The 13614-nt window shown below is 33.6% G+C and overlaps 1 protein-coding gene across 1 annotated transcript in view; it reads right to left on the reverse strand.

The window, feature by feature from the left end:
* Window positions 1-13614, reverse strand: part of LOC110573137 (disintegrin and metalloproteinase domain-containing protein 18-like) — a 214409-nt gene that overhangs the window by 93084 nt on the left and 107711 nt on the right. The window contains exon 16 of the mRNA XM_021681558.1: window positions 4821-5010. Coding sequence (XP_021537233.1) covers window positions 4821-5010 — 190 coding nt within the window. The remainder of the gene's footprint in view (window positions 1-4820; window positions 5011-13614) is intronic.

Genomic DNA, 13614 nt, shown 5'->3' on the forward strand with positions numbered 1-13614 from the left:
TAAATAAATAAATAAATAAATAAATAAATAAATAAATAAATAAATAAATAAAATGATCCAGCAATTGCACTATTGGGGTTTACCTAAAGAACACAAAAATACTAACTCAAAGGGATAAATGCAGTCCAATATTTATAGCAGCATTATCTACAATAGCCAAACTATTGAAAAGCCCAAGTGTTCATCAACTGATGAATAGATAAAGATGATGCGGTGTATATATATATATATATATATATATATCATGGAATATTATTCAGCCATAAAAAATGAAATCTTGTCACTTGCAACAACGTGGAAAGAAATAACATAAATTAAAATAACAGGAAACATACAGAAGTAAAAATCTCACTGCAAAAAATTAATAAAGGTAGTCAATTAACAGTTATAAAGCTACTATGAATGTTAAAAGATAAAAATAGTAAAATTAACTAAATCTGCAATAATTAGTTAAGGGATAACAATAAAAAAGATGTAAAATGTGACACCAAAAGCATAAAATGTGGGAAGCAAAAATTTAAAGTTTTAGAATGTATTAAAATTTAAGTTACTATACATAGGAGGATATATATATATATAGTTGCTATACATATTTTGCCTTATGGTAACCAGAAGGCAAAAATTTATAGTAAACATGCAGAAGAAAATGAGACAGAAATGTAAACATAACACTTAAGAAAGTTATCAAAACACCAAGGGAAAAGAAGAGAAAGAAAAGGAGACAAACTACAATAACAGCCAGAAAACAATGAATGAAATAGGAATAAGTACATATGCATCAATAGTTACATTATATGTAAATGGTCTAAAAACTTTAATTAAAAGGCAGAGAGTTACTGAATGGATAAAATAACAAAACACATTTATATATTGCCTACAAAGGATTTATTTCAGAAGTAAGGACACACATACTGAAAATGTAGGAATGGAAAAAGATAGCTTAGGCAAATGGAAACAAAAAGAAAGCTGGTATAGCCATATTCATATCAGACAGACTTTATTTTTTTATTTTAATTCCAGTATAGTTAATATACAGTGTTATATTAGTTTCAGCTATACAATATAGTGATTCAACAGAACCATATGTTACTCAATGCTCATTAAGTATAGTCTTTTTTTATTAACATCTTTATTTTTTTATTAATGTATTGTTTCAGGAGTACTAGTCTGTGATTCATCAGTCTTACACAATTCACAGCACTTACCATAGCACATACCCTCCCCAGTGTCTATCCTCCAGCCACCCCATCCCTCCCACCCCAGACAAATAGACTTTAAACAAAGGCTATAATAAAAGACAAAGAGAGGCACTATAGAATGATAAAGGGGTCAATCAAGCAAGAAGATGTAATGTTTATAAATATATATGCACCCAATATAGAAACACCAAAATACATAAAGCAAATATTAATAGAACTAAAAGGAGAAACTGATGAATACAATAAGAGTAGGACACTTTAACATCCCACTAAAATCAATGAATCCATCATCCAGACAGAAAATCAAAAAAGGAAACCTTAGCATTAAACATCACATAGACCAGATGGACTTAAAAGATATATAGAGAATATTCCATCCAAAAGGAGCAAAATAAACATCTTTCTCAAGTGCATATGGAATATTCTTCAAGATAGATCACATGTTATGCATGAAACAAGACTCAATAAATTCAAGAAAACTGAAATCATATTAAGCCAAGATGTCCATCGACAGATGAATGGATAAAGAAGGTGTGGTATATATATACAATGGAAAAATCTGCAGCCATCAAAAGGAATGAAATCTTGCCTTTTGCAATGATGTGGATGGAAGTGGAAGGTATTATGCTGAGCGAAATAAGTCAATCAGAGAAAGACATGTATCATATGATCTCACTGATATGAGGAATTCTTAATCTCAGGAAATAAACTGAGGGTTGCTGGAGTGGTGGGGGGTGGGAGGGATGGGGTGGCTCGTGATAGACATTGGGGAGGGCATGTGCTATGGTGACCGCTGTGAATTGTGTAAGACTGTTGAATCACAGACCTGTACCTCTGAAACAATTAATACATTATATGTTAAAAAAACCCAGAAGAAGTTAATAGGAAGGGAAAAATTAAGGTGGGGAAATTGGAGGGGGAGATGAACCATGAGAGACGATGGACTCTGAGCAACAAACTGAGGGTTCTAGAGGAGAGGGGGATGGGGGGATGGGTTAGCCTGGTGATGGGTATTAAAGAAAGCATATACTGAATGGAGCACTGGGTGTTATACGCAAATAATGAATCATGGAACACTACATCCAATATAATGATGTAATGTATGGTGATTTACATAACATAATAAAAAAAAACTACAGGACATTGATGAATGAAATTGAAGAAGACACAAATAAATGGAAAGATATTCTGTGCTCATGCAGTGGTAGAATAAATACTGTTAAAATATCAATACTACACAAAGCAATCTGCAGATTAAGTGAAATCCCTATCAAATCTCCAAAGGCATTCATCACCAAAATGAAAACAAAAATAATTTTAAAATCTGTATGAATTCACAGAAGACAGTGAACTGACAAAACCATCCTCAAAAAGAATAACAAGGCTGGAGATACCACATTTTCCATGTTCAAACTAGACTACAGAGCTGTAGCAAATAAAACAGTGTGGTACAGAAATCAAAATAGGCATATAAACCAATGGAACAGAATAGGGACCCTATGCATATATAGTCAATTAATTTACAATGAAGGAGACAAAAATATACATTAGGAAAGTACAATGTCTTCAAAATATGGTGTTAGGAAAACTAACAGCTACATTTAAAAGAATAAAACTGGACCACCATCTTAAAATGTACAAAGATTAACTCAAAATATATTAAAGACTTGAATGTAATATCTGAAACCATAAAATTCCTAGAAGGAAACATAGGTGGTAAACTCCATGACACAGTCTTAAAGATTTTTCTTTGAATCTGACATCAAAGGCAAGAGAAATAAAAGCAGAAATAAACAAATGGGACTACATTAAACTAAAAATCTTTTGCACAGTGAAGGAAACCATCTGAAAAATAAAAAGGCAACCTACTGAAAAAAGATATTTCCAAATAATATGTTCATTAAGGGGCTCAAATCCAAAATATATAAAGAACTCATATAACTCAATAACAGAAAAAATTCTGATTAAAAAATGGAAAAAGAATCTGAATACATTTTTCCAAAAAAGGTATAGAGATGGCTAATAGGCACATGGAAAGATGCTCAACATCATTATTCATCAGGGTAATACAAATCAAGACTACAATGAGTTATCACCGTACAGATGTCAGAATGGCTAGAATAAAAAAGACAAGAAATAACAAGTGTTGGTAAGGATATGGAGAAAAGGAATATCTTGTGCACTATTGGTAGGAATGTAAATTCGTGAAAACCCTATGAAAAATAGTATGGAGTTTCCTCAAAATATTAAAGATAGAACTACCATATGATCTAGTAATTCCACTACTGGATATCTATCTGAAGAAAATAAAAATACTAATTCAAAAAGGTACATGTACCCCCCTCTGTTGATTGCAGCATTAGCCAAGATATGGAAGCAACCCAATGTTCACCCATAAATGAATGGATAAAGAAGATGTGGTATATATCTACAATACATTACTACTTAACCACAAAAACAATGAAATCTTGATATTTGTGACAACGTGGATGAAACTTAAGGGTGTTATGCAAGTGAAATAAGAGAGAGAAAAAACAAATACCATATGATTTCACCTATCTGTGGAATCTAAAAATCAAAACAATCAAAATAAAACCCAGACTTACAGTCACAGAGAACAGATTGGTGGTTGTCAGAGGGGAAGGGTTTGGGTAGGGCAAAAGAGATGAAGAGGATTAAAAAGTACAAGCATAGAGGTATAAAATAAGTCATGAGGATATAATGCACAGCATGAGGAATATAGTCAATAATATATTGTAGGTGATGGACTGTAGACTTATTGTGGTGATCATCTCACAATGTGTACATCAAATTATTATGTTGTACATCTGAAACTAATATTTGTGTCAAACATACCTCAACAAAAAATAAATGAACATACAGTATAAAATAAAAAAATGGCTAATTGATTCACCATTTCAAGGTTTTGTTTTATTTTTAATTCAACAAGTAAGTTTGAATGTCATTTCTATGTAGCACACTGATTTACAATTACTACTTTAAATCTGAGATGACTTATAGTTTCTGGAACACAGCACTTGTACTTCCAAACTGACTAACAGCCTCTGAACCATCTTTGTTCTCCCTTTATTTTATGACCATATAAGTGCAAATGCTCATATGTATGTATATACGCATATGGACGTAAGCTTGTGTATCACTGTAACCATGCTTTCCTGGTATAGCCTTCTTGTTTGGTTCTTCTAAACCTCTCACAATTATACTTTGATTATAAATGTAAACCAATGGTTTAAGAAATATAAAAGCTCAGTTATGTTTCTTTGTGAAGCAGGAAAAACTGGAAGCTCAGAATTCTATGATTAAAATTTGTTAGAATTCAAAGATCTAATTAAAAATCACCTCTCATTTTAGTGGAATGTTGTGCTTAAAAGACATACATATCTTCTCATATGAGGATCAATGACTGGTTATAACATCCAAAAAGCAAAGTCATTGAATAACTGAGACCTAGTTTAATTATCTTTTCAATATTGTATGGGAAATAATTGGCCGCACCAGGTTCAAATCCATTCAGTATAACTGTGATAGTCATCATGGAATATAGTATTTGATAATTACATAATTTAACACAGCTAAATATAAATGAACATGTTTTGTTACCATTTGTGTACCACAAACAGTGCCATCAGCCACATAGGCATAATCTCTTCCATCTGATCTCACTGATGACCCAGTAGTTATAGATATGCATACATGCCCTTGAATATATGAATAAACAGCAGATTGAATATCATTTTTATAAGTATTCTTCTGTGGCCAAACACAAGCTAATTTTCCACAGAGAACATCCCTGAAATGAAAAACAAAATTCCTTATCATTTTGCCTTTTAATGTTACCAACTTCCAAATAAGTGTTATATTACTTATAATACTTATGTTTAATAGATGGTATAAAACTTTTGGCAGAAAAAAAGGCCAAGATAACATTATCCTATGGTGCAAAACAACTGAATACAATCCAATCGATTAGCACTGTAACTGAATTGAAAACTGTATACTAAACTCAAATTTGCAGTCATAACTTCATTTTCTATTTCAGAACTTAACTTTTGTCTAGCCTCCAGTTGACCTAGCGGTTCATCATAGTTTACCACATTCTTTGGGAAAATTCATCACCTGCCTCCACTTTGGTATAGCTTGGCCAGTCTGGTCATTTTTTACCCAACATTTCCTGAGAGTAGCTAGCTGCATTTATTAACTCTATGTATCTTTTGAGCCCCTTCTGTTAATGTCCATTGTCCTTACCACGAACTTTAATCAGTACATCTCTGTAGTATACAGACTCTTCATTTTGATCCCAAGATTTTTCCAACATGCTGATACTTCCAGTGGTTCTGCACTTCTCTCTTGAGAATTAAGAAACTTTGAGATCTCCTTTATGCCACAAGCATACAAAACATTATCCCAAAACAGTTTATTTAGCCATTCATAATCTATCACTGGATAGAATATTGGCTTCTCTAAGGCTTACAATATTCCTAGACTATGCCCTGGAAAGTAATCTATGTCATTTCTTGCTCTTGGAGTCACTCAGATCTATCAATTCTCATTTTCAATGGAAACAACTATTCTTAACTATTGATATGTGCTTGTCAGGTATGTCATTATTATTTCTTCAAAAGTCTTCTCTTAGAAAATTTTATTCATTTGTCCTAAAAGACCATTTCGGGTTCTTTTAACATTACAGAGATTAGGTTAATGGCACAATGAGGAAAGATTCAAGTGAAGTTGGGAGCCAAAATCTAAATCTATTTTCAAGCTTTTCTCCTTCCCAGCATAAGTTGTCTATCTTAGATCTAGATACTTCTTTTGGTTGTGGCTCCACTCTCTTTCCATGGCATATATCTTAAACCAGCTTTGCATAGTAGGTCTCTTTCTAGTCAGGCTATTGATTACAAACACTTCCTCCCAAAGTTCTTTTTCTTGGAATTTGTATTTATGGTTGAATTCTTGGAACTAACAGGGTTTTCTTTTCTGGAAAGGAATCAGTCTGCTTAAGCAGGTGAATTGTGTTAGAGATTTTATTTTAGGAAAATATATGCACCATGATTATCTCAGATGAAATCTGGATAAGTCCTGCTTGCTAGAGTTTCTCCTACCTTTTCTGTCCATACTTTCACAAATAATCTTAGACCAAGGGTAGTTGACATGCCTTCTGTTCATCAGGGAGAGAGATAAAGCATGGCTGGTTTATCACTACCTCCTATTTTTGTTTACATCTACTGTGGTGTAACTCAGTCTGCCTGATCACTGGTGCTCTGTATCTAACAAGGGGTGACTGGTTAAATCTTGTCTTTTGGAGATTATATGGGTCTTCTTATCAGATCTACCCTCATCACTATTTTGTGATCTATTAGTCTTGCATTGGGGCATGTGGGAAATTCTGCATCCTCTACATAGCATACTTAATTTATAGTAAACTCAGTTGGATGCAAAGTGGTGGATACTATCTTAGTCCCATCCAACTAGATAGTTTCTTCAGCTATTTATAATCTTCATAAAGGAACCAAGGTTTTTTTTTTTTTATAAGCATGCTGAGTGTAGTGCTTACCAAAGAATTTTACATTTTTTCCTGACCATGTCTTTGGAGGTTAAGGAAAATCCTGCTTCTCCCTAGATCACTTGACCCTGAATGTTTTTATATTCTCTCCCCATTCCCTTAGTTCTTGAATTTGGATCTATAACTACTTTTTAAGCCACTGTAAGTTATAATTAACATCTACAAAGCTATACATATTTAATGTAAGCAATGTGATGAATTTGGGGATAAACACACATCATCAAGGACGTAAACGTATCCACCACGTCCCAAAGTTTCCTCCTGCCTTTGAATAATAACAATAATAATAATAATTTTATTTATTATTATATTATTTTAAAATATTTTGTGGCAAGAACACTTAATATAACTACTACCACTTAGCAAATTTTAAGTATACAATACCATATTTTTAATTGTAGTAACTATGTTGTGTAGTAGATCTCCAGAATGTATTTGTTACTATACTTTTCCAGCTTTATTGGGTTAAAATTGACAAACTTGTAAGACATTTAAAGTGTACAAAGTGATGATTTCATATATGTATATATTGTGAAAGGATTGTCCCTATTAACTTAATTAACACATTTATCACTTCATTTATTTATCCTTTTTGTGTGTGAGAACATTTAAGTTCTACTCTCTTACCAAATTTCAATTATATAATACAATGTTACCAATTATAGTCACCATATTATACATCAGATCCTTGACTTTATTCATCTTAAAACTGAAAACTGGTATCCTTTTACTAACTTATCTCTATTTCTCACTGACAACTATTTTCTACTCTCTGTTTATATGTTTAATTTTTTTTATTCCACATAAAAGTGATACTATTTAGTATTTGTCTTTTGCTCCTTTCACTTAGCATACAGATGTCCAGGTTCAACCATGTTGTCACAAATGACAAGATTTCCTTCTTTTTAAAGCTGAACAATATTTCATTGTATACATAGCACTTTTCTGATCCATTTATCTGTTGCTGGACATGTAGATTTTTTCCATACCCTGGCTATTATGAATAATGCTGTAATTAAATCTCCTCAAAATAACTGATTTCATTTATTTTGGTTATACAGTTAGAAGTGAGATTGCTAGATCATAAGGTGGTTCTATTTTTAATTTACTGAGGAAACTCCAAATTATTTTTCATAATGGCTGTACCAGTTTAAATTCCCATAAACACTATATGAGGGTTCCCTTTTCTCCACATCTTTGCTGGTGTTATCCAGTGTCTTTTTATGATAGTCATCCTAACAGATGTGATTTGATATTTTATTGTAGTTTTGATATGCATTTCCTTGATGATTTAGTGATGCTGAATACCTTCTCATGTACTTGTTGGCCATTCACATATCCTTGGAAAAATGTTTGTTCCAGTCCTTTGTCCATTAAAAAAATGGAAGAGTTGGAAGATTTCTTGCATATTTTAAATATTACTCCTTATCAGATACTTGGTTTGCAAAGATTTTCTTCCATTCCATAGTTTGCATTTTCATTTTGTGGATGATTTCATTTGCTAAGTTGAAGCTTTTTAGTTTGTTGTACTCCTACTTGTGTAATTTTTCTTTTGCTGCCTTTGCTTTCAGTGACAGTAAAAATTCATTGCCAAGACCACTGTTAAGGAAATTATTATGAACATTTTCCTCTAGGAGTTTTACAGATTCATATCTTAAAATCAAGTCTTTTTTCCACTTTAGTTGATAATTGTGTATGGTATGAGATACAATCTAATTTTCCCAACATGATTTATTGAACAGACTATCATTTATCCATTGTATAATCTTGGTCCCTTTGTTGAAAATTAATCAATTGTGTGTGCATGTATTTATTTTTAGGCTGTCTAATCTGTTCGATTAATATGTGTCAGTCTTTATGCCAATATCATACTCTTTTAATTATAGTTTTTTTTATAACTATAGTTTTTTGATACACTTTGAAATCAGGAAGTGTGATGCCTTATTTTTCATTCTCAATATTGCTCTGGCTCTTTGGGGTCTTTTGTGGTTTCATATAATTTAAATTTTTTTCTATTTCTGTAAAAAATGACATTGGAATTTTGATAGGGATTACATTGAATCTGTAGATAGCTTTGGGTAGTACAGATATTTTAATAATATTAATTCTTCCAATCCATCAGCAGAGAATATCTTTATATTTATTGTGTGTTCTTCAATTTATTTTATCAATTTCTTATAGTTTTCAATATATATATATATATCTTTCACTTCCTTGGATAAATTCATTTCTAAGTATTTTATTCTTTATGATGTTATAAAAGAGGTTATTAATTTCTCTTTCCAATAGTTCATTATAAGTGTATAGAAATGCAACTAATTTTTGTATATTGAAATTGTGTCCTGAAACTTTACTGAATTTGTTTACTAGCTCTAACATTTTTGTGGTTTCCCACATGTAAGATTATATCATCTACAACAGACAATTTTACTTCTTTCTTTCTTATTTGGATGCCTTTTATTTTTTCTTTTTGCCTAATTGCTTTGGCTTGTACTTGCAGTATTATTTTGAATAGAAGTAATAAGAGAATTCATCCTTGTCTTGTTCTTGGTCTTGGAGGAAAAAGTTTGAGCTACCACCATTAAGTATGATGTTAGCTGTGGGCTTGTCATATATGACTTTTATAATGTTGATGTACAATCCTTCTATACAAATATGTTTTTATAATAAAATGATGTTGAATTTTGTCAAATGATTTTTCTGTACCTATTAAGATAATCATATTATTTTTGTACTTTATTTTGTTAATGTGGTGTATCATAGTGACTGATTTGTGGAGGGTGAATCATCCCTGCATCACTGGAATAAATGTCACTTCATCATGATGTATGATCTTTTTAATGTAGTTTTTTTTCTTTTCTTTTTTTTTAGAGAGAGAGCGCACAAGAGTGGAGGGGCAGAGAGAGAATCTTAAGAAGGCTCCATGCTGATTGAGCCCCAATTCAATTTCACAATCCTGAGATCATGACCTGAGCTGAAATCAAGGGTTGGGTGCTCAACCAACTGAGCCACCCAGCCATCCCCCTTTTAATGGACTCTTTAATTAATTTTCTAAAATTTCTTGAGGATTTTTGCATCTATGTTCATCAGGGGTATTGGTCTATTATTTCTCTTCTTATAATATCCTTGCCAGTGGGGCTTTGTTATTAGAGTAATACTAGCCTTGTAAAATGACTTCAGAAGGGTTTTTCCCTCTTCTGATTTTTACAAGATTTTGACAAGGATTGTTATTAATTATTTAAATGCTTGTTAGAACTCACTAATGGAGCCATCTGGGTCTGGAATTTTGTTTTTGGGGAGGTTTTTGATTAATGATTCAATCTCATTTGTTTTGGTTAGTTAAGATTTTTTTATTCATTCATGATTCAGTTGGTAGATTGTATGTGTCTAGGTTATTTATCCATTTCTTCTACCTTGTCCAATTTTGGGGCATAAAACTGTTCATAGTTATTTCTTATGATTCTTTTTGCTTCTCTGATGTCAGTTATAATGTCTTCTCTTTCATTTCTAATTCTAGCTATTTGAGTCATATTTCTTTTTTCTTAGTAGATCTAGCTAGTGGTTGGATGATTTTATTTACCTTTTCAAAACATCAACTGTCAGTATCATTGGTCTTTTCTATTGACTTTTTAGTCTCATTTCTTTCCACTCTATGCTATTTTCTTTCTTCCACTCAAGTTATACATCAGTTATTCTTCTTTTTCTAGTATTTGAGGTGTAATTTAGGTTGTTTATTTCAGATCTTTCTTCTATTTAATGTAGAGATTTATCACAATAAACTTCCTTCTTACAGATGCTTTGCTACATCAAACATTCTGGTATGTTGTGTATACATTTTCATTTTTTCAAGGTATTTTTTAAAAATTTTTTATTGTTATGTTAATCACCATACATTACATCATTAGTTTTTGATGCAGTGTTCCATGATTCATTGTTTGTGCATAACACACAGTACCCCATGCAGAACATGCCCTCTTTAATACCCATCACCAGGCTAACCCATCCTCTCACCCCTCCTCCCCTCTAGAACCCTCAGTTTGTTTTTCAGAGTCCATCATCTCTCATGGTTCGTCTCCCCCTCTGATTCCACCCCTGGCTTCATTCTTCCCCTCCTGCTATCTTCTTTTTCTTTTTTTTTTCCTTAACATATATTGCATTATTTGTTTCAGACGTACAGATTTGTGATTCAACAGTCTTGCACAATTCACAGCGCTCACCATAGCACATACCCTCCCCAGTGTCTATCACCCAGCCACCCAATCCCTCCCACCCCCCACCACTCCAGCAAACCTCAGTTTGTTTCCTGAGATTAAGAATTCCTCATATCAGTGAGATCATATGATACATGTCTTTCTCTAATTGACTTATTTCGCTCAGCGTAATACCCTCCAGTTCCATCTATGTCATTGCAAATGGCAAGATTTAATTCTTTTTGATGCTACATAATATTCCATTGTATATATATATACCACACCTTCTTTATCCATTCATCTGTCGATGGACATCTTGGCTCTTTCCACAGTTCGGCTATTGTGGACATTGCTGCTATAAACATCGGGGTGCACATACCCCTTAGGATCCCTACATTTGTATCTTTGGGGTAAATACCCAGTAGTGCAATTGCTGGATCGTATGATAGCTCTATTTTCAACTTTTTGAGGCCACTGTTTTCCAGAGTGGCTGCACCAGCTTGCATTCCCACCAACAGTGTAGGAGGGTTCCCCTTTCTCCGCATCCCCGCCAACATCTGTCCTTTCTTGACTTGTTAATTTTAGCCATTCTGACTGGTGTGAGGTGGTATCTCCTTGGGGTTTTGATTTGGATTTCCCTGATGCCGAGCAATGTTGAGCACTTTTTCATGTGTCTGTTAGCCATTTGAAAGTCTTCTTTGGAAAAATGTCTGTTCATGTCTTCTGCCCGTTTCTTGAGTGGATCATTTGTTCTTTGGGTGTTGAGTTTGATAAGTTCTTTATAGATTTTGGATACTAGCCCTTTATCTGATATGCCATTTGCAAATATCTTCTCCCATTCTGTCGGTTGTCTTTTGGTTTTGTTGACTGTTTCTTTCGCTGTGCAAAAGCTTTTTATCTTGATGAAGTCCCAATAGTTCATTTTTGCCCTTGCTTCCCTTGCCTTTGGTGATGTTTCTAGGAAGAAGTTGCTGTGGCTCAGGTAAAAGAGGTTGCTGCCTGTGTTGTCCGTTAGGATATTGATGGACTCCTGTCTCACATTGAGGTCTTTCAACTACTTTGAGTCTATTTTTGTGTGTGGTATAAGGAAATGGTCCAGTTTCATTCTTCTGCATGTAGCTGTCCAATTTTCCCAACACCATTTGTTGAAGAGACTGTCTTTTTTCCATTGGACATTCTTTCCTGCTTTATCAAAGATTAGTTGACCATAGAGTTGAGGGTCCATTTCTGGGCTCTCTATTCTGTTCCATTGATCTAAGTGTCTGTTTTTGTGCCAGTACCATACTGTCTTGATGATGACAGCTTTGTAATAGAGCTGGAAGTCCGGACTTGTGATGCCACCAGCTTTGCTTTTCTTTTTCAACATTCCTCTGGCTATTCGGGGTCTTTTCTGGTTCCATACAGATTTTAGGATTATTTGTTCCATTTCTTTGAAAAAAGTGGATGATATTTTGATGGGGATTGCATTGAATGTGTAGATTGCTCTAGGTAGCATTAACATCTTCACAATATTTGTTCTTCCAATCCATGAGCATGGAACGTATTTCTATTTCTTTGTGTCTTCCTCAATTTCTTTCATGAGTATTTTATAGTTTTCTGAGTACAGATCCTTTTCTGAGTACAGATCCTTCTGAGTACAGCCATCTGGCCCCGAGTTTTGGGTGCAATTGTAAATGGGATCAACTCCTTAATTTCTCTTTCTTCAGTCTTGTTGTTGGTGTATAGGAATGCCACTGATTTCAGTGCAAGGATTTTCTATCCTGCCACTTTACTGAATTCCTGTATGAGTTCTAGCAGTTTTAGGGTGGAGTCTTTTGGGTTTTCAACATAAAGAATCATATCATCTGCAAAGAGTGAGAGTTTGACTTCTTCTTTGCTGCTTTGGGTGCCTTTGATTTCTTTTTGTTGTCTGATTGCTGTGGCTAGGACTTCTAATACTATGTTGAATAGCAGTGGTGATAGTGGACATTTGTGCTGCGTTCCTGACCTTAGGGGAAAAGCTCTCAGTTTTTCCCCATTGAGAATGCTATTCGCTGTGGTTTTCTCATAGATGGCTTTAATAATATTGAGTTATGTACCCTCTATCCCTATACTCTGACGAGTTTTGATCAAGAAACAATGCTGTACTTTTTCAAATGCTTTTTCTGCATCTATTGAGAGGATCATATGATTCTTGTTCCTTCTTTTATTAATGTATTGTACCACATTGATTGATTTGGGGATGTTGAACTAACCTTGCATCCCAGGGATAAATCCCACTTGGTCATGGTGAATAATCCTTTTAATGTACAGTTGGATCCTATTGGCTAGGATTTTGGTGAGCATTTTTACATCCATGTTCATCAGGGATATTTGTCTGTAATTCTCCCTTTTGATGGGGTCTTTGTCTGGTTTTGGGAAAAAGGTAATGGTGGCCTCATAAAACGAGTTTGGAAGTTTTCCTTCCATTTCTATTTTTTGGAACAGTTATGGTAGAATAGGTATTTATTCTTCTTTAAATGTTTGGTAGAATTCCCCTGGGAAGCCATCTGGCCCCGAGCTTTTGTGTCTTGGGAGATTTTTGATGAGTCTGCTCCAATTTCCTTAGTGGTTATAGGTCTGTTCAGGTTTTCTATTTCTTCCTGGTTCAGTTTTGGTGGTTGAT

The sequence above is a fragment of the Neomonachus schauinslandi genome, chromosome 2 (assembly GCF_002201575.2).
Source record: "Neomonachus schauinslandi chromosome 2, ASM220157v2, whole genome shotgun sequence".
NCBI classification, from domain to species: domain Eukaryota; kingdom Metazoa; phylum Chordata; class Mammalia; order Carnivora; family Phocidae; genus Neomonachus; species Neomonachus schauinslandi.